At 48.3% G+C, this 27,980-nt stretch overlaps 2 protein-coding genes, 1 long non-coding RNA gene and 1 other non-coding gene across 8 annotated transcripts in view; 2 read left to right on the top strand and 2 right to left on the bottom strand.

Moving 5' to 3' along the window:
- CCDC69 (coiled-coil domain containing 69) overlaps window positions 1-8,101 on the top strand; it is a 36,968-nt gene extending 28,867 nt beyond the window's left edge. The window contains exons 5-9 of the mRNA XM_077895836.1: window positions 1,377-1,450; window positions 2,416-2,517; window positions 3,012-3,131; window positions 4,035-4,132; window positions 4,866-8,101. Of these exons, the coding sequence (XP_077751962.1) occupies window positions 1,377-1,450; window positions 2,416-2,517; window positions 3,012-3,131; window positions 4,035-4,132; window positions 4,866-5,043 (572 nt within the window). The 3' untranslated portion in view covers window positions 5,044-8,101. The remainder of the gene's footprint in view (window positions 1-1,376; window positions 1,451-2,415; window positions 2,518-3,011; window positions 3,132-4,034; window positions 4,133-4,865) is intronic.
- On the bottom strand, window positions 783-27,606 carry LOC144312792 (uncharacterized). Of its 3 annotated transcripts, none has more exons than XR_013378399.1 (5): window positions 26,923-27,606; window positions 15,206-15,357; window positions 9,986-10,068; window positions 9,194-9,333; window positions 783-2,635 (listed from the first exon to the last, which is right to left on the bottom strand). It is a non-coding gene; the product is annotated as an uncharacterized LOC144312792 (long non-coding RNA). The 3 variants fall into 3 exon arrangements; XR_013378401.1 differs by lacking the exon at window positions 26,923-27,606 and adding an exon at window positions 15,697-15,757; XR_013378400.1 differs by lacking the exon at window positions 783-2,635 and adding an exon at window positions 3,006-3,565.
- On the bottom strand, window positions 15,810-15,911 carry LOC144313180 (U6 spliceosomal RNA). Its single transcript, XR_013378905.1, has one exon. It is a non-coding gene; the product is annotated as a U6 spliceosomal RNA (small nuclear RNA).
- ANXA6 (annexin A6) overlaps window positions 27,586-27,980 on the top strand; it is a 48,592-nt gene continuing 48,197 nt past the window's right edge. For 2 of the 3 annotated variants that reach the window (XM_077895833.1, XM_077895835.1), the window contains exon 1: window positions 27,586-27,705. The gene's annotated coding sequence lies outside the window, so the exon portion shown is untranslated. Of the gene's footprint in view, window positions 27,720-27,980 lie in introns of all 3 variants that reach the window. The other variant, XM_077895834.1, reaches the window with a different exon arrangement.

Consider the following 27,980-nt stretch of genomic DNA (forward strand, 5'->3'; position numbering starts at 1 on the left):
ACAAAGTGTTATGGAGTCAATATCCTCTATCTTACCTGGAATCAGAACCTGTCTTGATAGGCAAATTAACAAATTTGGCCCATAGTTGGAAAAAAATTCAGCCTGTAATTTTTTATAGCTGATCTCTTTAATTTCTTTTTCTTTCTTTTTTTTTTAAGATTTTATTTTTATTTATTCATGACAGAGAGAGAGAGAGAGGCAGAGGGAGAAGCAGGCTCCGTGCAGGGAGCCTGACATGGGGCTCAATCCTGGGTCTCCAGGATCACACCCTGGGCTGAAGGTGGCCCTAAACCGCTGGGCCACCAGGGCTGCCCTGATCTCTTTAATTTCTGACAGCTCTATCACATTTATACTACTGAACATTGTTTTCTCTCTGACACAGGCCCACTGTATACCTAGGCTTTTGGTCATGTGAAACTTTTCTTTCCTGTCCTCTCTGTCCTGTTTCATCCCACCCATTGATTCGTCACTTTACATTGTCTTCTTCTAGCTGAGACAAGGTAGGAATTTTCCATGAGGAACTCTGTAGAGGAGGTGGGATAAGAAATGTAACTATAGGGACTCCTGGGTGGCTCAGTGGTTGAGCATCTGCCTTTGGCTCAGGTCATGATCCCAGGGTCCTGGGATCGAGTCCCACATTGGGTTCCCTGCAGGGAACCTGCCTCTCTCTCTGTGTCTCTTATGAATAAATAAATAAAATCTTAAGAGACAAACACAAGATATGTAACTATATTGATTTGGGAGAATGATAGCAAATCTGCCCAGCACTGCCCAGTCTGGAAAGCCCATGTATGTTGTTTTCTCATGTCATCCTTGAGTCATCCCTTAGAACAACTCATTTCACAGTTGAGGCAATAGAACTTTTCAATATTTGAAGTGATCCTCTCAAGGTTCCTCAGTTGTGAAGAAGCAGAACCAGGACGACATAGATTTCTGGGTGGCAAATCAAGTGTACTTACTGCAGTTTTATGCTAAGGTTCGATAAGTAACGATTTAATTGTTTCAAAGTTTGGGTAACCCAGCTTACAAAACATTGACCCTCTGCATATGAGGGCATGGTGAACAAGATGGACAAGCTTACTGCAGGGTCTTAGCCAAAGTGAGGTGTGGGTGGCTCCCATACTCTGGTAGGGTTCACAGTTCCTCTCAAGATACAACTTGTTTCCATTTCCACAAGCTTTTAATTAATATCTACTATGCTTCTGGCACAGCTGCAAGCCCAGGAAAGGAAGTATGAATAAGACCATCCCCAGACCCCTGGCCCCTGTGGGCCCCAGCTGATCACCCAGGTTCTCCGGCCCTCATGGCACCTCCCAGAAGGCTTTCGGGTAAAGGGCCTGGGTGTCTGAGCTCACAGAGGTCTCCTTTCCCTGCAGTCCTCCGGGCCTCACATGAGCAGGAGAAGGAAGCCCTTACCCAGTCCTTTGAGGAGGCCAAGGCGACCTTGCAGGTGAGAGGGTAGGCCATGGCTGACTCTGTGGGGGAGGGGAGGCCCTGAGGGAAAGTAGCATGGCCTCTACTTAGATGTGAGGGGCATAAGTGAGTGTCTTCTGTGTATCCAGCCCCTTGATGTGGTGATGGGGCTATTAGCTCAGGAGGACTTGGTCTGAGATTAGGATTGGCCTATTTCTCTGAGGACTGTTGTTGGAGGATCTTGGGGTACCACATTGTGACTGGGCTGCCAGGTGGATACAGGCAGGCATGTGGAGCACGAAGGAAGGCCTCTGAGCCAGTTTATCAGGTCAGGGACTCCCCAGAAAGATGAAATCTTAGCTGGAACCTGAAGGGTAGGTTGGAATTCTTCAGATGAAGAGGGGTAAAAAGAGTGCCCTAGGCAGAAAAAAAACAGTGTGCTTAAAGACATGGAGAAAAAAGGAAAATCTGGATTGCCCGTGGAACTGAAAGAAGTCTAAGATGAAGAGTATGAGTGGGAGGGAAGTAAGGTTGGGGAGGAGGTGAGGGCCAAGTGCTGGGGCCCGTGAGCCATATGAAAGGCCTGCTCTATCCTGAAGGTCATGGACCAGGTTTGGTTTGGGTGCGAGAAAGTAGGAGGCAGGGATGTCCCTGGCAGCGGGAGGACTGGCAGGTGCCTGGCCACAGAAGCAGTGAGAGGGAAGACTGGGAAAGTGCAGAGCCCTGTTCAGGTGAGCTTTGAATGCCAAGTTAGCACCACCAGCCTTGAACACTGGGACATCGTCCCTGAGGGCAGAGGGAGTCCTTGAAGGCTCTATGACGAGAGACGGGGCAGGTGTGTTTCAAGCAGTAGTTGCAGCAAATCAAACCTGCATTATTGGGGAGGGCAGAGTGAAGATAGATGGAAAAACCCAAAACTGCCCCCTCGCTGGGATATGCAGATGTCCACCACAGCCTTTATGAACCAGACTTTGACCATCTCCCTCCCACTCCCTTCTCCAGGAGACCATTGATGAACTGTCGTCACAGCTGGAGGTCTTCCAGGCCAAGATGAAGAGGGTAGAAGAGTCCATTCTGAGCCGAGACTATAAGAAGCACATCCAGGTAGGTGGCAGGGAGGGATTTCCCTTCTCAGATCTCCAGGGAAGTCAGGGTCTGGGCAACAGGAAAGGCCAGGCCCTCTTCAAGGGCCCAGACTTGACACTCTTACTTTCACAAGGGCCTGGAAGAAACAGGGTCCCTGTGTCATTGAAGGGGAAAGGAAGGATGAGAGAGAAGCATAGGGAAAATAGGAAGTGCTTGGGCTCTGGATTCGAAAGGAACTACATGCAAAGAGCTAACCTACCACTTAGCACAAGCATCATCACCTATCCGAATGACAGTTCCTCATCTGTGGTGGTAGTGGGACTTGCCTCAGAGGCTAGTGTTAGGCTAGAATGAGGTCAAGTGTATTAAGCACTTACCATGAGCCAAGGGAGGGAGGTGACTGGTGAGAGGCAAACAGTGATTTGCAAGCAGAGTGGGAGAGAGACAGGTACTCCCTGCATCCCCTCTCCCTGCCTGCTGGTCTAATGAGATCACTCTGTGTCCCTGTCTAGGATTATGGGAGCCCCAGCCAGTTCTGGGAGCAGGAGCTGGAAAGCTTACACTTTGTTATCGAGATGAAGAACGAGCGTATTCACGAGCTGGACAAGCGGCTGATCCTCATGGAAACAGTGGTCTGTGCTTGGAAGCAGCTGATGGGGGTGGGGGGAATGTGTTCTCAGGCTTCTGCTTTCTGGGCATTTCCTCTGTAAAGTGCGTGGAGGGAAGGGACTTTGAGGAGGCTCCAGCCTGGTCTGCACTGGCTTTGACCTGCCCTGGCTTTGACCCATGCTGACCCTTGAGACAGCTGAGGCTGGCCTGTGGCTGATCTGGATCAAGCAGTGGCCCCTTCTCATCCAGACCCTGTGCTTTTCTTGGCTATTCCTGTTGCTATAACTTGGGTGACAGCAGGGCAGGTACCCTGGCTCATCAGGAGGGACCAGGGAAGAAAACAAGGCTGAAAAATCAGATAGAAAGGCAGCCAGAGTCAGCAAGGGCAGGCCTGGAGAGTGGTGGGCATTGAGCACACAGCTGGCTTTGTTTCCGCGAGAAGGGAGGCCTTGGGAACCTAGGGTTGAATCCAAACAGAGATTATGTTACTCCAGAAGAAATCTCCCTGCTGTGTGTGCCACACGACCCATATTCTAATCAGACCATCTCAGATGTTCCTGTGAATTTTGTTCAGCCGTTCTTGTGGAAGAGCATAGCAGACACATGGAATTTTATTTATATAGATTATATCCTTCTGACTTTAGAGAACCAAAAATATCCTTTCTCTTATGAACTGATGGAGATGTTAGATGGGAGTGGCTGTATTCTTTTCCTATGTCTCGTGTAGCAGAATTAAAAATTGGCAGCCCCTTGTTCACTCCTTAGTTACACTTTTTTTCTTAAGTAATCTTCCTGCTTCACGAAATGTAACATCTAGTCCAGAATGAGTCAGGGTTTTCAGTGACCACAGATAAGAGGTAGGTGATGGCACACATTGTGCCATGTGAGTTTGGTGGCTTCTCTGAGCTCCTTCTGATTTGTTACAGAAAGAGAAAAATCTGATGTTAGAGGAAAAAATCACCACCTTGCAGCAGGAGAACGAGGACCTCCATGTCCGGGGCCGCAACCAGATGATTATGTCAAGGTAGCTGTTGCCCTGCCTCCTTTCCTCCCATCACCACCATTTGGTCAAAATCTCCAGTTGGGAAGGTCTCAGAGAACCTAGGGAATGGATTGACATGGGGCGGGGGGAGGGCAGGGGTGAAGGGCAAGCCTTTCTGGGGAATGTGGCCCCTCTTTCCTTGGGAGTCAGGAATCCCAATGGACCAGCTCTACCCAGAAACCTAAGTCTCTGTGCCCGGATTGGTATCTGTCCCCATCCTGGCTAAGCAGGCTCCATGGCAAAGCCCAATACAGGAAGAGGACACAGGAAATTTCTAGCTGGGATGGCCTAATGAACGAATGAATGCACATGAATGAATGAACCTATTCTGAAGGCTTAGTAAATGAGGGCCAGTATCGTGTGTCAGACATAATTCATTGAATTCTTTACATATTATCTCACCTGATCCTCATTACTCTAAGAGCTGGTCCTCCTCCTATTGTCCCTCCCATTTTACAAAATGAGGAAACTGAAATTTGGCAAGACTAAATAACTCGTTCCAGGTTGCATAGCTAAGTGGTGGGGTACAGCTGAACCCGGAGCTGTGGCCCCTGAGGGCCACGTTCCTCTGGCAACGGATCAAGTGGCCTCCTGCAAACAAGAGGGCCCAGGAGCCCAGGAGGGCGGCCCACCTGAGGAAGGCCTCCTAGAGGAAGGGGCTGGTGTGTGCAGCCGCTGACAGGCTCTCCCCGCGGCCCCCCGTCTGCATCCACAGGCAGCTCTCCGAGGACGTGCTTCTCGCCCGCGAGGCCCTGGAGAAGGAGTCCCAGCTGCGGCGACAGCTCCAGCAAGAGAAGGAGGAGCTGCTGTACCGGGTCCTGGGGGCCGACGCATCCGCTGCCTTCCCCTTGGCCTCCGTCACCCCCACCGAGGTCTCCTTCCTGGCCAGCTAGGGCCCCGGCCTGGGCCCGCCACGACGCCTGTGGTGGCAGCTCCCTCTTGAGGACTCACCAGAGAAGACAGCAGAGGCCTTCTTTCTCCCCGAGGGGCCGAGGGCAGGAGTGAGATGGGGAGCCGGTGTGTGCCCAGTGACCCTGGGGGCTCGGGCCATGCAGGATCACCCTTGGGGCTTTGGGGCCCCAGGTGTGCCTTCCCTTGAGTTGGCCCAGGGAACAAGCAAGAGGAGTCCTTCTGTCCCTCCCTGTTCTCTCTGTTCCACTCAGGGAAGTCCTGAGCTTCTCCCAGGGGCAGCCATGGCTGCTGCGGCCATCTGACAAAGAGACAACCCCCTGGTCCTGACTTGTCAGCTTCCCCCAGATGTTCCTGCCTCTGCTCAGGCCCTCCCTTAGCCTCAGTTTACTTCTCCTCTAAAACAGCCAGGGGAACTGCACGAATGACCCTTGAGTCACTACGGTGTACCATTCTAGGATAGTTTGAAGGTCAGACTAGGGGCTGGGGGGCAGGGGAGGAAGTGGGCCAGACCCTGGGAATCAACAGGGAAAGGTGAGCAGCTGGAAAGGGGGTCACTGGAAGCTCTTGGGACTGGGGTGCCAGGGCCTAGCCCAGCCAAGGCATGGGCTGGGTATGACATGGGGCATGCCATTGCTCCCAGTCCCAGAGTCCAGCCAGCCCAGGAGTTGAGCCAGTGCTCCTCCCCCCTGCGCAGGCAAGCAAGGCTCACTCCTCAGCCCTCTGGATCTCTTAGTCTCCGTGTCACCTGGATGCAGGGCCACCTAGTGGGTCTGGGTACACTTAGCTGCCAGTGTTGGAACCTCATCCCTGTACAGACTAGGAAACCAAGGTGGGGAGTGGGACCCACAAAGCCAGGACAGGAACTCATCTGTCATCCAGCCCTTAGCTTGTTGTGCTTGTTTTTCTTTCCAGGCTCTGGAAAGATCAGAAGTGTGACTTGGTCTTTGTCCTCCTTCCTCTACCTGCCCCCACCCACTTCCAATCTCTCATACTCCTGCTCCTTACCTTTACTCGTTCTGCCACCCCTGATGCCAGGCACCAGGACCCCAGAACCTGGCCCTGAGCTTCCCCATCAGTGCAGAGGGGTGGCCAGACTAACCTCAGCAGGCCTGTCCAGCCCAGACCGTCTATGGATTTTATATTCTTCTCAGGAAGCTTCGGGTCAGCTGGACATGATAATGATAAAATAAACCCTCCCTTGCGCAGAGCATTTTAATTCAATGCTCTCACATACACCTCCCTCCCCTCAGCCATCTAAGATCCTTGAAGCCCCATTCTTATCTCTCTTCAGAGCAAACTGAGATCACAGGAGCCAGTGAGATTCCCCAGCTCCAGCCCCAGGCCCCAGACCAGCAAGTAAGAAAAGTCAGTCCAGGAGAACTGAGGTTGGCTCTATCATCCCAGACTGCCTTCTTCATTCCCTTGGATCTGGTCTTCAGCCATTTCTTGTTCTAGGAGTTCAGATGCAAATCTGTTTCTCCATTTCTCCCCTAGTAGGGCTAGGGGAGTGCTGAGCTGTTTCTCCGGCCACAGGCAAACAAGTTATCCATCTCGGAGTCTTGGAAACAGCTCTGGAGTCAAGTATACACGTACTTCTTCATGCAATGTTTCCCAAAGTTTGTCTGCGATGCACTAGTTCATTGCACATTAATAGGCATGACCAAGAAAAGAATTGGTAGCCAAGCAGTTTGAGAAACTCTAGGTTCAATCAAGTTAAACAGACCTGCAGGACTTCTCAGAACCTTTAATGTGCTAATGTGCACTGCAATTTCCAGTGTGTCCAGCATTTTCTAAACTCCTTTGACCAACTTTCTACCCCAACCTAAGCACTTCAGGCTGCAGTATGCACTTTAGAAAGCATCATTTTAATTGAGAGGGGCTGGTCTGCAGAAGGGGCAAGCGGGGAGTGAGGTTTCTCCCTCATATAGCATGTGGTGGGTGCCAGGAGCTAAGCTGTGGTCACGCCCTCACCCCAGCAGACAAGTTTATCTGGCCCCTGTGTTTTCCCCGGGTGAGGGAGGAGGTGGCCCCTCACTGAGGACCCCTGCTGGTGGCAGGGATCATTGAGGAAAATGTCCTGGGCCTGAGTGACTTGCCTAGAGGCTCTAGGCTCCCTCTTGGGGTATTGGTACCCCAATGGCCCTAGCTTTGCCCAGCCTTGGAATGGGGCCTGATGTTGGAGTGAAGACTGGCCATCAGAACAGGTCAGGGCTTGGAGGGAAGCTGTGAGGTTGGTGGAAGCAGTGATGGACAGCAGGGTATAAGGGGTGATGTGAAGGTTCCTTTTGTAGTCCTTGTGCGAGTGACAACTCCTGGGCATCAAAAGCACCAAGGGTCACATAGTAACCTACCCCCATGTCTGCCCTTGGCTCCACTAAGATGCCAGCAGTCAGGGAGGGCGCTAGGAAGGGGCAGGGGAGATGTGACGGCTTCCTGTGTTCACAAGGACATGGGTGGTGGCAGTCCCCATGCCCTGGAGGTTGGTGGCCTGGCAGGTGTAGATGCCAGAGTCCCCAACCTGAGCCTCTTCCACGTACAGGGTGCTCCCTGCCACCTGTTGTACCTGGCCCTCTTGGTGAACAACACTGGCCCACTTGCTGACATAGGGGGGTCGGCCCAACTGAAAGGACAAAAAAATAATTGTCCATCAGCTACCCCAGGTGTCACCTCTGACTCAGGCACCAGCAGGCGAGTAAGAGGCACTGTGTATTCCTTCAGGAAAAGGACAAAGGGACAGTGACTCGCCCAAGGTCGTACATGCATATCAGAGCACCTGAAAGGGCAGGTTCTTTGTGGCAAATGTGAGCTTCTCAGGTCCCTGGGGAGAAGCTGGGGTCTCCTCCCCTACCCAAGGAGATACAGGAAGTACCTTGGCTGGGAGCACCCCCCCCTCCCGCCCCAGTGTGGCACTCTGGTTTTGTGTGATTGTTAATGGGTGCTACCTCCCCAAAGCGGGGTGTGGAGGGGAGGTGGGGTTCTATTAAATTGTTTGGGAAACACTGAGTTAAGCAAAATTAAATTGAGACTCAGACCACTGTGTCTGTCGCATGTGCATGTGAGTTTTGAATCTCCAAGGCAGGTGGTGGTTATAGGAGGCAATGTTTTCCTAAAAACACTTTTTTAGGGGTTTGAGGCTGAATTTTTCGGTGCCCTACCATTCCAAGGAACACGCTGGGGAAAGGCCAGCACAGTGAAGCCATGTCTCCCAACCATCTGTGTGGTCTTTTCCCCTTGCTGGGTCTTGGTTTTCGTTTTGGGCAAGTGGGAGAATGTTCCCCCACTCTTTCCCTCTTGTGGCCTCTGGGGAGCTCACCTTCACCATATTTTTGTTGGTCTAGCCCCCCCCTCCAGGGTCATGTCAAATTCTAGCTCTTTCAGGAAGCCCTGTGAAGAATTTTTGAAGTTGTCAGTGCTGGTGGATCTACCGTTTGACCCAGCTGCTTTCCAGATGTCTGAGGGCTCTGGGGGTAAGTTCTTTGAGAGGAAGGAACATCACAACCATCTGTTGAACAACACCTTAGGAACGTCTGACCTCCAGCAGGTACCCAGGAGACAGTTGCTAATGGATTTTGTCCATCTCTTACTACACACACCAGCCATGGGGCCTGAGCACTTGCCCAGCCCTGTATTCATGAGATTTGGGCCCATCCAGTCTCAACTTGAATGTCACCTCAGAGAACACTCCCTGACCACTCTATCTCAAGAAGACCCTGTCACATTGCCCTATTGTATTCTCGATGTAGCACTTCATATTCTCTCCATGATCACATTCATTTCCCACTCCTTCCTCCCTATTTAGATGGTAAGCTGCAGACAGCAGAAGCCATAGCTCTTTTTGCCTCATCATTGTGGTCTTTGCACTAAGTACAGTGTCTGGCATGTGGTGGGTGCTCAGTAATTACTGTTGGATTAATTAACAAAGGAGCAAATTATATATTTTATACAGTAATCTAAACAAGGAAACTGAGGCCCAGAGAAAGGGAGGTGATTTGCCCAAGGTCACTCAGAGTACTGGTCTAGCAGTGGTTCTGCTCTGCCACGATCCTCATCCTAATTCCTCACTCCCATGCTCCTGCCCAACACACCATCACCACAGACACACATACACACCTCTTCTTCCCCTCTGCTTACCTTCTGCCCTGGATATTCCCAGATAAAGTCCACAGCAATCTCCGGCTCACCCAGAGCCATACAGGTCACGCTGAAGTTCTCTCCAAGTTGAACTGATGTTGCTGAAGCTTGGATGGTGGGTTTGGGGGAGGAAGACGGGTCTACCATGGAAATGATGGGAGAGAAATGGTGACAAACGTGTTGACTGATTGTTAGAGCGATTAAATGAAATGAACGGGTGGATTGGTTAAGTTCGCAGAGGATGAATGGTTGGGGTGGTCGAACTGATAGAGGATGAGTAGTTGATGGAACAGGTGATCTGATGGAGGATGGGTGACTGGAATAGTTGATTTGAAGGAAGACAGATAGATGAATGGAATAGTGTGACATGATTGACAGTGAGTGGATGGACAGCCTGCATGGATGCAAGGTCGCTCAATAGCTGATTGGCTGGCTAGACAAGATAGTTGACTACATGGAATGTTGTTGAAAGCTGGTTGATTGTTTAGTCCCATAATCCACAGAACCCGAATCTGAGGTCCCTGAAGGAGGCATCTCCCCCATATCCTCCCTTCCCTGCCCACCCAGGCCCTAGGCCCATGCACAGTTGATGTAAATCAGCATGAACTTGGTAGAGATTTGTCTCAAGCCGCCCAGGCTGGCCAAGCAGAAGAAGGAGCCAGCCAAGGAAGCTCGGGGCTGGTGGATGGTGAAGCCCTTCTTCACATCGAAGGAGATGTCTCTCCCACCCCCTGGAATTTCCTCCGGGGGGATCTCCCGATGCAGCGACACCTGGGCCAGGGGGTTGGTCACCTGGCAGGGAAGTAGGACTGGTTGATGGCTGCGCAACTGTACCACCTCCTAATCCTCGGTGGGGACAAAGAGCTCCTCTGGGTCTAGGAAGGAAGGAGGGAGAGAGAAGAATGAGTTTGGCATAGATTAGTTTCCTGATGCTTTACCACCACCCATGAGCAGGAGGTCCCCTCATGGGGCCCTAAAATCGCCCTTTCCCTGCCCATCCCGGTTTTCAGTGCTTTTTCCTCTCTGGTGAGGGGTCCGAGACTGAGAGCTGAAGACCAGCCTGCGAGTTCCAGCGTCGTCATTCCCACTGGCATTTTGGAGACCCTGACTTCAGGGCGCCTGTGAAGAGGACCAAGGCCTTTCCCTGGCCGGCCTCGCCTTCTGCGCACGCGCAGTCCCGGCAGCGCCGCGCCCGGCGGCCCGAGTCCCCTGTGTCCGCGCCCCCGGGCTCCACCAGCTGCAGCGGCTGGGCTGCCCCCGTGTTTGATTCTGGAAGACAGTCGGGGGCTGGACCAGGGCGAGGCGGGCGGGGGATGGGGGCCCTGAGCCAGCCCGGGAGCACCCAGGGAGAGCGTGGAGCCGAGGCCCGTGCTCCCCCCAGGGCTCAGCACCCCCCACCCACCTCGTCCCCTCGAGGACTGGGAGCGGCCCCACCTGGTTTCCACTGCTCGCCTCTCACGGGCCCCCTGCACATCCGCTGGCATCTACTCCTCACAGAGCCTGTCCTCACATGGCAGATGGCATCCCCCGAGCTCCCTTGTGCTTGCTCCTTGGCTCCTTCCCTAGCAGGGGCTGGGGTCCCAGCAAATCTCACTTTAAGAGGCTGAACTGAGAGAGGGCAGACAAATCTCCTGAACCTAGTTTTATACCCCAGCCTTTGCCCAATTTTCTTCTGCAGTGGCGTGAGCAGTGCTGGTGGGGTCAACTTTGCCTTTCTTTCTGCCTTCCCTGTGTTGGCGTCCCTGACATCAGGGTGTCTCAGCCTGACATTCAAGCACGGGTAGGTGGGACAGTCGGCCTCCTTCCCTTCCCATTGCCACCCTTCTCCCTACAGGCACTACTTGCTGCCCCCAGAATTGGTTTCCAGTCTTGCGGGAAGCCGTGCCCCCCGTTCTGTTAAACCACTAGGCATCTGATGGGTCTTGGGAGCTCATCTTAATTTTTTTTTAACATTTAAAAAATTATTTATTTATTTGAGAGAGAGAGAGAATGAGCAGGGGGAGGGGCTGAGGGAGAGGGACAAGCAGACTTCCCGCTGAGCAGGGAGCCCAATGCAGGGTTCCATCCCAAGACCCCGGGATCATGACCTGAGCCACAGTCAGGAGCTTAACCCACTAGCCACCCAGCCACCCCCTGTTTCTTTTAGATGCTGGTAGTTGTACCTAATGGAAGCCCATTGTAGGTTCTGGACCACTTTAATCACTATCAAAACTGTCGTCAGATTGTGAACTGCTGCCCCACTCCCACTGATGCATAGGAAGTTCCTCTACCTTGTACCTCAGGCACCCCTGGCCTACCTCTTCCAAGTATACAGGTACCTTCCAGCGAACCACCTTCCCCCTGCAGCGCAGCTCCAGGGGATCCCCGGCCCTGCAGGCTCAGAGAGTCCCCACCTTCTGGAAGTGGCCCCTCCCTAACACCTGGGTCAGGATGGAGGAGGCGGGTGGGGCACAGGAGCCTCTGTGGGAGTACTATCTGCAGGGACTTCTGGCTCGGGTCTGATTTGGGTTTCCTCCTGCCTGTGGCTCCTGAGGCCTTCACCTCTCCAGAGCTGGCTTCTGGACTTCAGCTGTAGGGAGACGGGGTGGGTGTGGGGCCCTGAGCCTTCACCATTCATCTCAGATTGGGTCCTCCCCTCACCCCAGCGGTTGACAGACCCCAGAGATCTGTAAGGAACCCTCATTCTTTAGAGAAAAATTATAAAATGCAGACCAATCAAGAAAAAGGATTACATTTACCCCAAAACTTACCATCCAGAGATAACCACCATGCCTATTTGAAGCATAGTTCTCCACGGCTTTTAAATGCAAATATTTTAAAGACATTAAAAAAATAAAATGGAGCAACAGAACACATATTTTTAATAATCTGCCTTTTTCACTCGGTAATATGTTATGATTACCATTCCACATCAGTAAACACACATGTACCAAAACATCCTGAACCATTTGCATGGTATTTCGTGGTAGGTGTGTATCATGATTTATTTCTTTATTGTTGGGTATTTGGGTTTTTCCACATTCTTAGCCAAAATAATCAGTTCTGCAATGCACCTTTGACAGCTTCCTTCCTTAGAATGAGTTCCTTAGAAATGGAAGTACTGGTGGGCTATGGAAGGGAACTTACACACTTTCTTCCCCGAGCGGCCACCAATATTTCAAAACCTTCTAGAATATGCTCCAAAAGAGGTCACTTAACCTGCACTTAGATATGTCTAGCAGTAGGGAGCTCAGTATTTAATGATACTAGTAGCTACAATTGATGTGCCTATGTTTCTGGAGTTGTTCTAGCCCCTTTCTATACATTTTCTTATTTCATCGTCCTAATGACTGCAAAGTAAGTATTGTTCTTGTTTTACAGATGAGGAACTTGAGGCTCACAGAGGCTCACTTTCCACAGGTACTAGGCCGAGGAACAGGAGACCTGGGACTCAGACTTAGGTTAGCCTGGCTCCAGAGCCCATGGCAGCTCCACCGTAGTGTATCTTAAGGCTAAATGGATCTGACTGCTAGAAAGACATTAAGATGCTGACCCTCAATCTTCAGCTTTTACCACTGATCCAATTTTTCTTCCCTGTGGAAGAGGACGTAGAGCCATTCCGTGTGCCTGCCTGCCACCCCAGCCCCCAATTTTCTCTTCAAACAGAGAAGGTTGTGCAATTTCTACCAAGTTCTGAGGCTCTTTCTTTTCTGCTCTGGTAGTTCCCAGATACATCCTTCTCTCTTCATCCCCACTGCTACAACTCCTCAGTCCGAACCCTGGTCAGATCATACCTTGTCTACTGCTGTAACTCCCAACTGGTCTTATTTCCAATCTAACACACATCACAAACCTCTTCTTAAACCATCCTGTTAAGACCAGTTACAAAAGTCTTGGGCCATCCCCATCCATCATGGGTAGCAGGTTGGGAGGTAAGGGCAAGGGGCGGGTATGGTGTTTGGGCAACAGCAACAGAAAAGATCCCAATGGAGTTTAGCAACTGTCTTTTTATGTCCCAAACCACCATCACCAACACATCCAGGTTCCAATGGGCAATAAAACAATTAATTCACAACAAAGTTAAGGTCTCCGTAGTGGGAACTTCTATAATGGGGGCCTCACCTGGCCTTGGAGGGATAGGGTACGGCAATAGCTTAAGGAAGGTTTGGTAGTTTGGGGGCAGGTTTATTCTGAAGTTCTTACATGGGGAGAGCACTTAGTTCCATGGAAAGAGAATTCTTCAACTCACACTCTGGTTTAATCCTTGCCATGGCCCGGAAATGAGCACCCAGCAAGCATTATTATCCCCCTTTTACAGGTTGAGAAACTAAGCATCAGGGAGGTCAGCTGGGCTCAGCATATTAATGAGGTGACCTAGAACACTGCAGTCTAGCACCTAAAAACAACGATTCTCTGAGGAATTATCTAGGCCACTCCAGAGAAGGGGTGGGAGCCTAGATGCACTGATGGAATATGGACTTTAGAACCAGGGGTGCTAGACTTTGAATCTTTGCTCCACTAAAAGCTAGCTGTGTGACTTTGACCAATTCATTTAATTTCTCTGAGGCCCATTTTATTCATTTAGAAAATGGAAACAAAAACACCTGCCCCGCAGGACTGTTGTTGTGTCTATTAAATGAGATAATATACGGGAAGCACTGAGTGCAGTGCCTAGCTTACAACAAAAGCTCAATAAATTTTCATCAAGAACAATGTATTCATTTCCAATTGTCACTGTAACAGGTTACCACAGACGTGGTGGCTTAAAACAACATGAATTTATTATCTTATAGTTCTGAAGTCAGAAGTCTAAATTGGGTCTCATTGTGCTAAAAACCAAGGCGTCGGGGATTGGCAGTCCTTCTGGAGGCTCTCAGAAAATCTGTTTCCTTGTCTTTTCCAGCATCTAGAGGCTGTCCAGATACTTTGGCTTATGGCCCCATTTAACTCTCTTCAAAGCCAGCACTGTTGGATGGAAGCTTCCTCGTGCCACCACCTCCCTTGTTCTGCCATCCGAGTCCCTCTTCAGCTTTCAAGGTCCCTTGTGATGACATTGGGCCCAACTGAATGAATGAACAATTGAGACCACTTCCCTACATTAAGGTCAATTAACTAGCAAATTTGATTCCATCTCCAGCCTTAATGTGTCTTTGCCATGGAAGGTTCTGGGGATTAGGATATAGATATCTTTGGAAGGCTGATAGTCTACCTATCACAAATAATTTTTTTTTCAAATGCAAATATAAAGCTATGATTTAACAGCCAAGCTTCCATAAATAGAGGCCTTCCATGAAGCAGAAGCAAGCCAATCACAGGGCAGGATAAGAGAGGGCTCGTGGTACTTGCTGGTTCTTTGTGTGCCTGACTGAGAAGCTGTTGTTACAGCAGCTGGCTGGAGGTATCTCTGGGTCCTGGGTCTGAAATTCTATTTGATCTGGAGTTGAAATCCAACCAAGAGCTGGGCTGGCCTGGTCCCAAGAGCTGGGGCTGCCCAATTCTGACAGGGCCCACCAGGACCTCCGCTTGGGGGGGAGCACGCTGCAAACACATCTTCCTGAACAGACACTGGGCTGAGGAGGGGAGGAAGTGGCTCTCTGGGAGCCATCAAGATGTCCCCAGCTTTGGAACCTCTGGGTTTGCCAAGCCAACAAACCACCTGGGAAAATTTAGGGAAGCTGTCAAGTCTGATCTCAAGATGTGAGGATGAGGATAATGATCATAAATAAAAACCAGTGGGCACCCAGGCTCTGCACTAAGTGCTTTCTGTGCTTTATGTTATGTGGTGCTCTCACAAAGGGATCTGGAAAGGGTTTGGATGATCGTGCAGTCCAACCTTATCATTGTGCAGATGAGGAAGCTGAGCTCACAGAGGGGATCCTGCCAAGGCAGCACAGACAATCCATGGAAGAGCAGATCTTAGGGGTTTGAGTGCTCACCCCCCACCATGCTGTCAGGGTATTCCTGGGAAAGGCAGAAAGGAGGGGTCTCCGGGCACCCGGGGAGAATAAAAAGATTTGAGATAGATGTCCATACCTGAAATGACACAGATGAGCAGGAAACAGGACAGCCAGCACAGGGCCTGGGGGTCCATTGCAGGGGCCTTGCAGCTCAGAAGATGTGGCAGCAGGGGCTCCCAGGAAGAGATTAAGGGCTGAGGAGTGTGAGCAGGGAAGTGGCAGGGACTCCTGAGAAAGGGAGAGGAGGGCCTGACTTCAAAGTCAAATCCAAGTCCTGAGTCTAGGACTCCAAACAAATTCCTTTCTCTGGGTCCCTGACGTGCCCTCACAGCACTCTCCCCACCCAGCCAAGGTGAATAGAGCTGTTCAGAGCTCTGCTGCTCAGGAAAAAACAGTCCTGCAGCCAGGAGAGGAGTGTCCCCCCAGCTGGGACACAGCTGGAGGGGTCACTGAAGGTCACAGGAGGGTTATGAGGGGGCCTGAAGGACAGGACTGTTTGAGGACAGAGCAGGTGAATGTGGTCTGGGAGGGATGGGGCTCGAACAGGACTTAAATGGGGGGCGTTACCACAGGTGGGGTTGTGCAAATCTGCAGGCAGCCACCCACTTCTGGAGAGCCCTCAGATAAGAATGGCTAAAAAAAAGAAAAAAAAAAAAAAGAATGGCTTAACATTAAAAAAAATATATATCTGGAACCTTTATAAATTTCTGTGTCATCCTTGTGCCACACTAGTGTTCTCTGTATGCTTCCAATTTTAGTGGATGTGCTGCCTAAGGGAGCACTTACCATTTTTAAATGCTTAAAAACCTATATTTGGTGACACAGGAAAATGATATAAAATTCCAATTTCAGTGTCCATAAATAAAGCAGTGGAAAGAGGCCACACTCATGGGAGTCCATACTGTCTGGGGCTGCTCTTACACTACAACTGCCAGATGGAGCGGCTGCCACAGAGACTCACGGCCCACAGAGCCTGAAATATTTACCGGCCGGTCCTCAGCAGAAAATGTTTGTCAACTCTTGCTGTAAAGGTTGGTGTTTCTAAAAAAAATAATTTTATTGAAGCAAAGAATATGTAAATAAAATTCATTTTAAAAAAAATTACAGATGAAGCTTAAGTTCCCTTTGACACCCTGACTGCCACCCCCACCCCCACCCCCCACCCCGTTTCCTCAGAGGTCACTACCTGGGTATGTGTTCTTCTAGATCTCTGCCTGCATTTACAGAAGTCTAGGTGTGTATCCATAGAGAAATAAATAAATAAAGTCTAGGTGTGAATTTTTTTTCTGTAGATAATTTCAGACTGTGCATAGTTTCTTTTCTTTTTTTTTTTTAAGATGTTATTTATTCATTCATGAGAGACACAGAGAGAGAGGCAGAGACACAGGCAGAGGGAGAAGCAGGCTCCATGCAGAGAGCCCGATGGGGGACTCAATTCCAGGACTCTGGGATCATGACCTGAGCCGAAGGCAGATGCTCAACCACTGAGCCACCCACGGGGCCTATAGTTTCCTTAAACTTGCTTTAAAAACAAAAACAACAACAAAAAACCTCAACAATGTTCTCTGGCTCCCTGTAGAGACCTACCTTTATACTTTTTAAAGTGCTACATAATATTCTGTGGCTTTATTATTCCCCTACCAAAGGACACATAGTGTGTTTCCTTTTTGCTGTTGGAAACAATGCTGCAAAGAGCAAGAAGGAGTGTTTCAATGCTCAACTAGCTGTATGTCCTTGAAGATTTAACACTTGTTAAATGAAAGAATGGGACTCCACACAGCCACCCACAGGAGCGGATGTGTGTTTGTGACTCAGGAAACACCAGCAGGCAAGTCCCTCCCACGTAGCCTGTAGCCGTGAGCCACCTGCTCTTCTGCAGAGTTTGGTGTACCTTCCAACTATTGGTTGTAAGCAGGTAGGAAGCCTCCTGGCTTCTGGTTGAAACAGGATTCCCTCGGTACAAACTCCATGGTCATTCTTGGAAGTAGTGTGGGAGGGTGGGAACTAGCAGAGAATGGAGAGCCTCACCTTGCCACTTGCTGTGTGACCTTGAGCAGCCTCTTCTCTTTGGGCTTCAGATTCCCCAGCTATTTAAGGAGGATGTGGGACACTGAGAGGAGCCAGAGGGACCTGAGAGGTGATGGTGTAGTGCTCTCAAGGCAGATGCTGGGAGCTAAGGAGGGCACCTTGTTGAATCCATGTTCTCTCTGATTGTTCCCCAGTGGAGAGATTGCACAGAGAGTATCCATGCAGCCCAGCCCAGCCCATGGCCCTGGAGAATGTCCATGGAGCCCAAGGTCCTGAGTCTGGATTGTGAGCTATTACATGCTCCTGGAGCACCCTGTTCCCCTCCGACCCACAACACTTACCACAGTTTGTTGTTCACAGGAATTTGTGTGATTGAGTCATGAATGTCCGTCTCCCACCCTCTAGGGGGTGAACTCTGTGAAAGCTGGGGCCAGGCCTATATTGCTCACCCTTTATCCCAGTCCCCTAGCACAGTGCCTAATACTTTGTGGGCATTAGATAAACATCTGCTGAATGAATAAATGAGCCTGGTTTCAACAACACGGACATAGCCTTCTCTTTAACCCATAGGCTCCCAAAGAGACAAATAAAGAGGAGTGGGGAGCAGAGGGGCTGGGGTACAGACAGTCCAGACAACATCTTGGAATTAGAAAGGTCACTCTCTTCTTGGGTGTCAGCCTTCAGGTGGGCCGGGGGTGGGAGGTGGGCTGTGTCTGGAATAGTAGACCTTGGGAATAAATACTCAGGGAAGCTTTGTATTCATTCATTCATTTATTTCATTTATCAAATATTTACTGAGAATCTACTTTACCAAGCAATAGAGACATGAAGAAGACAGATATTAGCCAAAATCACAAAAATAAGTATCTAATCACCAACGAGGACACTGTTATGATAGGGAAGAACAGGATCCTAGGAGAGCCTATGGGGAGGGGTGTATAAAGAGCACTGGAGAAAGGATCAGGAAGGAATTTCTGAAGAAGTGCTATTTAAGGAGAAACCCACAAGAAGAGTAAGTTTCTCCCAGGCTTACAAGAAGAGCTTTCATTCCACGGAAATGGAATGTTTCAATAGAGTTTTGAAAAAAAAAAAAAAAGAGTTTTGAGTGAGTCATGGGATCTTGGAATCCTAGATAGAAAATCTCAGAGTTATAAAATCCTAATCTCACAAAATCCCGAAACAAGCACTTAGAGATTTTCAACAGTAAATGGAACCTTAGACTTGAATGTTAGAGACTAGAGTCTTCAACATGTAAGAACAAAGGGAATCTTAGGAGGTAGTTTATTCCCATCCCCTTCTCTCTACTATTTGTACAGATAGTAACAGAACAAAACAAAAGTGCATGATTGTAGAACCCAACCAGAACTCTCACCTCTTATTATTAATAAATTAGGACCCTATCCATTTAATAAATAATAAAAATAATAGCAACAATGCTTATATTTATTGTCTCAATACTAGATGCTAATTGCTAAGTGATTTATATCATTACCTCAGTGAATTGCAACATCAAACTCGTGTGGTAGGTATTCTATAAAACTTGTGTATTATAACTAAGAAAACAGAATCTCAGGGGGAATAAAAATGGTTAATGACCCAGCTAGCATGTGGTGGAACCGGAACCCTGGTTCTTTGCTAGGGCTTTCTTTGCTCATTTGCTTTTTAATTTAAAGACTGTGCTCTAAAGCATAGTGCTATGCAGCTTTTTCTAATTACAGCTGCTTTCAGGCCCTTTTCACAGTGACCCAAGATTTCCTGCAAGGGGTCAAGGTAATCCCTTGGCCCGACTTTGCTGTGGGGTGATGAGCTGCCCGGAAGGTCTATAGTACACTCTCACGTCAAAGGAGCCTTCTGAAGACCTAAAAGTACTGTTAAACCTAAAAGAAGTGAGTCTGTTAACGGGATCCAAGAAACAGCATGGCATCAGGAAACAGTTCCCATCTTAGGGTAGGCACTAAATAGCTATGTTATGCTGGCTTTAGCAATGGGGCTTCCCTGGCTTCCAGGTCAGATCTTTTGGGTGCGATTATAGTGCCTGCTGTGTCCACCTCAGTTGTGGAGACATGATGCGTGCAAACATGCTTTGTGATTTATGAAATCTATGTAAGCATTCTAAGGTTCAGTGGTTTCTCTTCTACCTTGTGCAGGAGAGTGTGGATTGCTCTCTCAATGGAGGGGAGGGGGAGCAATTTGGAAATATAAGGAGCCTCTAAAAATATTCACTACTCTTTCATCTGGAATTCAAATTTTAGGAAACAATCTCAAAGCCATGCTGAAAAATTCAGAATCAACTTAAATGTCCAAGGTGATTAGATAAATAAATTACATTACCATATAATAGAATTTGGCATAGTTATTCTCAGTGTTTCAGAGTATCTAATCACATAAAATAGTGTTTACAACAAATTAAGGTGTATCAAGGATAGAACAATATTTACAGTAAGTTCCAGGTTTTTGTAAATAAAAGTATACGTGTGTGGCACATAAGTGCTCTCCATCAGTGTTGCTGTTATAATCATTGCTGTTGTTGTTATATAATTTAAAAAATGATGTTAATCACAGTGTTGATGTAGGCTACCTTTATTTTTTTTTAATTTTTTAAATTTATTTATGATAGTCACAGAGAGAGAGAGAGAGAGAGGCAGAGGGAGAAGCAGGCTCCATGCACCGGGAGCCCGATGTGGGATTCGATCCCGGGTCTCCAGGATCGCGCCCTGGGCCAAAGGCAGGCGTAGGCTACCTTTAGATTGTAGGATTATGGCTTTAAATTATTTTCATCTTTTGATTATATATATGTATATGTATATATTTAAATTTTTGTTTACTTGAGAGAGACATAGAGAGAGAGCATGAATGAAGAGAGGGAGCCCGATGCGGGGCTTGATCCCAGGACCCTGAAATCATGACCTGAACCAAAGGCAGATACTTAACCGACTGAGCCACCCAGGTGCCCTCATCTTTTGATTATCTGTAATGAACACCCAATATTTTTACAACAAGAGAAACAACAAAAGTCATTAGAAAAGCGGTTCTGTGATTTTTTTTAAGCCAATTTTTGTTTGTATGCTATTTCTCCATTTCTCCACCTTCCAAGTGACCTGCCTGCCCCAAAACGAAGCATCCTCACATCACTGAGACTCTATGGCTGAAAATAATCCGCTTCATGTCAAGTGGTTAGAAACTCTCTTTCCCACAGAGAGGAGCAGCCCCCAAGTCTTTCAAAGGAATACCAGGCACTGAGACAGGCCTTTCTTGTGGAGGAAGAGGGTCTTCCTGGAGGTCCTATGAACATTACCCCAGGGCTCCTTCCTTGAGTGCACTTAAAGTGAGACCCCCCTCTGGGACAGCACACAGGGCGCACCATCCTGATGGAGGCCGGCAGAACTGGCATCGGCCAGCAGGTGGCAGTATCTGACCACTCCCAGCTTCTCCAGAGCCCAGCCCCCAGATCTTGAACCTTTCTCCTCTGAAATTAGAGAGACAAGGAGGGGAGAGAGTCTGGAATCCCAGTCCATTGTTCTGCCCACATCTCCACATCACATTGTCTCTCTTACATACACTTTGGAAGGGCCACTCTATGTAGGAAGGGGCTTGGAACAGCACCAAAAAGATGAAGTCATCTTAGTAGGTTTCCGTCCCATATTTGCCTCCTTCCAGGCTTTGTGTCCACCAGCCAGTGAGGTGGTGTGACATATACTTACTTGCTACTCCACAGCCCCTGGATGTTTATGTTGTTTCCTTTCTGTGGCTAAAAGTAAGGTGTGGGACCTCAAAAGCTCTGTCTGTATTTCAAATTATTTTCTTAGGACTGATTCTCAGAAATGAGATGTTCAGTCAAAGAAAATGAACAATCTATTAACCTTTTTTCTGCAGCTCAGAGAATGAGGCCCCGGGCCCAGCAGTCAAGGGGGCCAGGCTTCCAATCTGGGCTGACTTTGGGCAAACACCATATTTTCTCTGAACTTCAGTCATCTTTACTGCAAATTAAGGATACGAACAGCCCCTACACTTATACACTAGATCCCATTCTCTCCCCAAATATCGCTCCCATCTCTCTCCATTTCTTTATCTGATCAATCCCACCAGCTCACAAATATGCTGTGATGTCACCAATCTTTTTTTTTTTTTTTTTTTTTTTTTAGATTTTATTTTTTCATGAGAGATACAGAGAGAGAAACAGAAACACAAGCAGAGGGAGAAGCAGGCTCCCTGCAGGGAGCCCGATGCAGGACCCAATCCCAGGACCCCAGGATCACGACCTGAACCAAAGGCAGATGCTCAACCACTGAGCCACCCACCCAGGCACTCCTGATGTCACCAATCTTAAATCAATAAACAAACCAAAACCCTCCTCTTGATCCCCACACCCCCAACCAGGAATGACCCATTTTCTTTACTTGCTTTTACAGCAAAACTCCTGAAATAAGTAGTTGACACTTGTTCCCCTAAGCCTGTTCCTATAAGGTCATTGCTCTCAATACTTCACTGAGTCAGCTCTTCACAGGATATGTGGATCTTCATATCGCTAAATACAACGATAGATTCTTGGGACTTGTCCTACTGGACCTAAGGGCAGCAAAGAGCTGACCACTCTCTCCTCATTCAAACACTTTTTTCCACTTGGTTTCCAAAACACCACACTCTTGGGTTTCCTTGCACATCACTGCAAGTTCTTTCCCAGTCACCTTTGCTGGGTTCTTCTCCTCTTTCTGATTCTTTTTTCTTTTTTTAAGTTTTTAATTTAAGTAATCTCTACACCCAACATGGAGCTTGAATTCATGACCCCAAGATCAAGAGTTGCTCTTCCAACTGAGTTAGCTGGGCACCCCTTTTCTTTCTGAATCTTTTTTTTTTTTAATTAGGATCCTTGCACAGTGCAGAGCCCATTGTGAAACTTGAACTCATGACTCTGAGATCAAGACCCTGAGATCAAGAACTGAACTGAGACCAAGAGTCAGATGCCTAACCAACTGAGCCACCCAGGTGCCTCCTTTCTGACTCTTAATATAAGAGTGACCCATAGTTCTCTTTTCTTTTGATGAACTCATCACTTTCTGTGGCCTTGAATAGTAGTTATATGCATGTGACTTTCAAATATGCATCCCCAGCCCTGACCTCTTTCTTGAATGCCAGATTTCTGTATACAGCTGCCTCTTTGACATCTCCTCTTGGATATCTAATAGAAATCTTAAACAAACTGGTTGAAAATGGAAGTCAATCTTTTTCCCACTTTCACTCCTCAAATTTCTCCTTCTGAAATTTTGTTCATCACCGTTCATAGTAACTCCATTCTCCAGGAGCTCAGACCAAGATCCTTGAAATCATTCTTGACTCCTCTCTTTTTCTCTCACCTTATAACCAATCCTTTATGGAAATCGTGTTAATTTTACCTTGAAGTATATCCAGCCTTTAACCACTTCTCACTGACTCCATTTATGCCACTCTGGCTAAGCTACCAGCATCTCTCATCCAGATTACTACAAAAGCCTCCTAACAGAGCTCCAGCTTCTACTCTTGCTCCCCACTAGTATTCAGTATTCTTGACACAGAAATATATCATTTCCAGAATATATAAAGAGCTCTGACAACTCAACAACAAAAGGACAACCCAATTTAAAGATGGGAAAAGGAAAAAAGACTAAATTGGGTGAAGGACTTAAATAGACATTTCTTCAATGAGGATGTATGTACAAATGGCCAATAAACCCATGGAAAGATATTTAACATCACTAGTCATTAGAGGAATGCAAATCAAAATCATGAGATTGGTATCTACCAAAAAGAGAAAAGAAAAAATTCAGCTATACTTCAATTATAAAAATAGAACACAAAACCACATAATACATTTCACACTGACTAGAATGGCATTAAAAACAAAAAGTACGGTGCACCTGGATGGCTCAGTGGTTGAGTGTCTGCCTTTGGCTCAGGTCGTGATCCCAGGGTCCTGGGATTGAGTCCCACAGCACGCTTCCCACAGGGAGCCTGCTTCTCCCTCTGCCTATGTCTCTGCCTCTCTCTCTGTGTCTCTCATGAATAAATAAATAAAATCTTTTTAAACACACACACACACACACAAAACAGAAAATGGCAAGTATTGCCAAGCACATGGAGAAGCCTGTGCATTGCTGGTGGGAATATTAAATGGTGCAGCTGCTGTAGGAACAGATCAGCAGTTCCTCAAACGATTAAATATAGAATTACCACATGAACTAGCAATTCTACCCTTAGTAAATATGTAAGAGAACTGAAAAGAAGTACTCACACCAGTATTTGTACACAAATGTTTATAGCAGCACTGTTCATGATGGCCAGAAAGAGGAAACAACCTAAATGTCCATCAGCTGATGAATGGATAAGCAAAAGGTGATATATACGTACAATAAAATATTATTCAGCCATAAAAAGAATAAAGTATGGACACGTGAGGCAGCACAGAGGAATTCAAAACCATTGTCACCATGGTTAATTTTACATGTCAACTTGACTGGGCTAAGGGATGCCCAAAGAGCTAATAGAACATCACTTCTGGGTGTGTCTGTGATGGTGAGCATTTGATTCACTGAGAGATTAGCATTTGGTGCAGTACATTAAGGAACTGCCCTCACCAGTGTGGTTGGGCATCATGCAATCCATCAAGGGCCAAACGAAACAAATGGCAAAGAAAGGGCAAATTCAGCTTTCTCTCTTCTTGAGCTGGGATGTCTATCTTTTCCTGCCCTCAGACCACCCCTTCCCATCCCTATTCTCAGGCATGCAAAAAATTTTTTTTAAGATTTTATTTATTTATTCATGAGAGACACCCAGAGAAAGGCAGAGACATAGGCAGAGGGAGAAGCAGGCTCCTTGTGGGAAGCCTGATATGGGACTCGATCCTAGGACCCTGGGATCATGACCTGAGCCAAAGGCAGACATTCAACCAGTAAGCCACCCAGGCATCCCAAGGCCTACAGATTCTAACTGAATCACACCACTGGCTTTCCTCATTCTCCAATTTGCAGACAGCAGATTATGGGACTTCTCAGCCTCTATAACTTCCTGGGCCATTCCTATTATAAATCTCCTCTTATATATATCTATTTCTGTCTACCCTATTGGTTCTATTCCTCTGGAGAACCCTAATATGATTATGCTAAGTGAAAGGAACCAGAGAGGAAAGGCCCCACATAGTACCATTCCATTTATATGATACATTCAGAATAGGCAAATCCATAGAGGCAGAAAGCAAATCAGTGGTTTCCAGGGGGCTGGAGGCGGGGAGAATGGAGTGTAGTTGCTTCATGAGTTCGAATTTTCTTTTAAGGGGATATGGAACTATGGTTTGGAACTATACAGAAGTAGTGGTTAGATAAAAATGTACATGTATTAAAAGTCACTAAATTGTTCACTTTAAAAGGGCTAATTTTATGTTATGTGAATTTTGCCCCCAAAGAAAGAAGAAAACAAATGTCACGTCCTCCTCTACTCAACACTCTGCACCAGCTCCCCAAATGCCTCAGCATGAAAGATTAAGTCCTTCCAATGGCCCACAAGCCCCCTCCCTCATCCCCATTTGATTGGGTCCCTCCTTATGTCTGTTCTCCTGGTTTTCTCCCTCCTTCTCACTCCACTGCAGCCACACTGGCCTCCTTGCCGTTTCTGGAACATCCCAGGCCTATGCCTGCCTTCAAACATTTGCTCCAACTGTTTCCTCTGACTGAGATGCTCTTCCTCCAGCTTGGCTACCTTCCTTACCTACAGGATCTTATCCTGAAGATTATCTTAACTTTCTTTGGGGGGGCCTCAGTGGTAGATTCATTGGCACTGATTTAGAAATTCCTGACTGGTTAATATTACCTTTCTGGGGGAGGTTGAAACAGATTAAGTATTAATTCCCAAGACCCAGTTTGTGAATTCAGTCTCAATGACACTATTTTGGGCAGATGGTTTTATTTTTAACAGATGTCATCATAAGGTAATTATGTTAATTTCTCCTTGGTCTCCTATGAGATTCCATTCATCTTTTTTTTAATTTTTAAAAAATTTTTATTTATTTATGATAGTCACACAGAGAGAGAGAGAGAGAGAGAGAGAGAGAGAGAGGCAGAGACACAGGCAGAGGGAGAAGCAGGCTCCATGCACCGGGAGCCCAATGTGGGACTCGATCCCGGGTCTTCAGGATCTCGCCCTGGGCCAAAGGCAGGCGCCAAACCGCTGCGCCACCCAGGAATCCCTCCATTCATCTTTCTGGTCACAAATTAACATCACTCTCATTTGGATGCCTAGGTTGGGCTGCTGTAGGCCAGTGTTGCACTTTATCGATCACAACTGCCCAAACTTTATTTTAACAATGACCTAAGCTTCTGTCTTCTGTAAGAGTGAATGCTCCCTGTGGACAGGTCAGGGCCCCACTTCCTATATGCTCACTTCAGTCTCCCAGTTCAGCATCTGGCATGCAGCAGGTACTCCATAAATTTTGTTGGGGGAATGAATACGTTGGGAAGGAAAAAATTCCCTGGCCTTTCAAGATCCTTCTAGCTGGATGAAGACTCAAATTAACAAGAGGCAGATCAACAGGAGAAAATCTTTTTTTTTTTTTTTTTTTTAACAGGAGAAAATCTAATTTACTTTCATACTAAGGGGAATCCACACAGACATGGAAATTCCAAGGACACTGTGGCAACGTGACACTTATATGAGCTAAGGAGTGGAGTAGGGGTCTGAGAAAGACCATTAGCAGGAAGGTAAGAGATGGCTGGAGAAAAAAGTTTGCCTTGTTATGAAGATAGGTTTCTTAGATAAATTGGAATGTCCTGTTAAAAGTTCTCTTCTTGGGCAGCCCAGGTGACTTAGCGGTTTAGTGCCGCCTTCAGTCCAGGGCCTGATCCTGGAGACCCGGAATCGAGTCCCACATAGGGCTCCCTGCATGGAGACTGCTTCTCCCTCTGCCTGCGTCTCTGCCTCTCTCTCTCTGTGTGTGTGTCTCATGAATAAATAGATACAATCTTTAAAAAAAAAAAAGTTCTGGGATCCCTGGGTGGCGCAGCGGTTTGGCGCCTGCCTTTGGCCCAGGGCGCGATCCTGGAGACCCAGGATCGAATCCCACGTCGGGCTCCCGGAGCCTGCTTCTCCCTCTGCCTGTGTCTCTGCCTCTCTGTGTGACTATAATAAAAAAAAAAAGTTCTCTTCTTGGGTGCCTGGGTCTCAGTCAGTTGAGATCATGATCTTGATAGTCCTGGGATCTGCCCTGAGTCAGTCTCCATGCTCAGTGGGGAGTCTGCTTGAGGATTTTTTTCCCTCTCCTCTGCTCCTCCCCCTACTCATGCAAGCTCTCGCTTTCTCTCTCTTTAATAAATAAATAAATCCTTAAAAAAAAAAAGTCTCTTCTTGGTACAGCCTCTTTCCAATGTAAATTTAGGCAGTTGCGGGGGAAATAAAGAGCTTTTCCTGAATCTGTTGGTACAGATTGCTTTTAACTCAAAATAATCTTCATGCCAAAGTGGTTCATCTTGGAGCAGCCTGCCCTTGGCCCCTACAAATAGATGAAAGAATATACTTTCCAGCCAGGTCTTCTTGTGGGAGGTTTAGAGGATTCTGACCTAGTGACAGATTGAGGACAACCCTCCGCAAAAGCCTCATCATTATCTTTTGGATGAGCAAATTGAAAATCAAAGTTCTGTCCATGCAAACTCAGCAGGTGAATAGCAGCCCAGGGTTGCCATCAGTCTATCTTTTCACCAAAGCAGAACTTCTAAGGAGGTGTAGGGGTTGGGAGATACTACTGACCTCTCTACTGCAGGATCACCTCCTCCAGGAAGTCTTTACAAATATCTGGGGGGACAATCATTCTGTTTCCTTTGGATTCCCAAATAGTTTATGGTGTCCTGTGTTCTAGGCGTTTTCCACACCGCTCTGGATTTTAACTGCTGGTCTCTTTGCCTTTTCTCTTAACCACACACTCCGCAGAGCCGAGCTCAAATGAGCATCCCTCTGGAGCCACTAGGCCCAGGTTCAAGTCCCAGCTCTACAAGTTACTAGCTGTGCCACGTTGGTCAAATAACTGGACGTGTCTGGGCTCTCCTGCTCCAGAAAGTGGGTAAGTAATGTCACCAGCCTGATGGGGCTATTGAGGAATGTGATCTGATCAACCAGATACAGGGCTTGGCCTCAATTCTGTCAAGCCTCAATGTTGTTTCTCAACGAAGCTTTGGCGAGTGGTAGGGATTTGGGGGGAAACGTGCGGATGAGGGAAGCCCTGACGTCCGGCCCTGAGCGCCGACGACCTTGGCCGAAGCCCCCCACCTTCTCTAGGTCTGAGCCCCGACGCGGGCTCTCCTGCGGGGCCCCTCCGGCTGGTGACATTCTCAGATTCCCGGAGCGAATGAACTTGCGGGCTGCGGGGGAGGAGGCAAGGCGGGGCGAGCCCGATTGGCCTCGGCGCGCCACGTGTCGGGCCCGGCGCCGCGGCTGTGCTCGGCCCGCCCCGCGCTGCGGCTAACGGGCTCCCACCCGCGAGCTGCGTCCCCGCCGCCGCCGCCGCCGGTCGCGACAGGAAGCCTCCGCCGCGCGGTGAGTGGCTTGAGGTCAGAGAGGAGATGGCTTCGGGGAGCCCCTCGCCCGGGGGCTGCAGGGGCGCGCGGGCGCGATGAACGCCCAGTCGTCGCCGAGCCGTGCCTCCCGCGGGACTCCGGGGAGGGGCGCGGGCAGGTGGGGCGCGGGCAGGTGGGGCGCGGGGCCGGGAAGCCGAGAGGGGCGCGGGCTGAATGTGCCTGGGGGAGCACAGTGGCGCAAATCTAGGGGGGCGCAAAGCGGAGGCGAAGGCGCTCTGGCAGGGGGAGGGGAGG

The sequence above is a fragment of the Canis aureus genome, chromosome 4, assembly GCF_053574225.1.
Source record: "Canis aureus isolate CA01 chromosome 4, VMU_Caureus_v.1.0, whole genome shotgun sequence".
In the NCBI taxonomy this organism is placed as follows: Eukaryota; Metazoa; Chordata; class Mammalia; order Carnivora; family Canidae; genus Canis; species Canis aureus.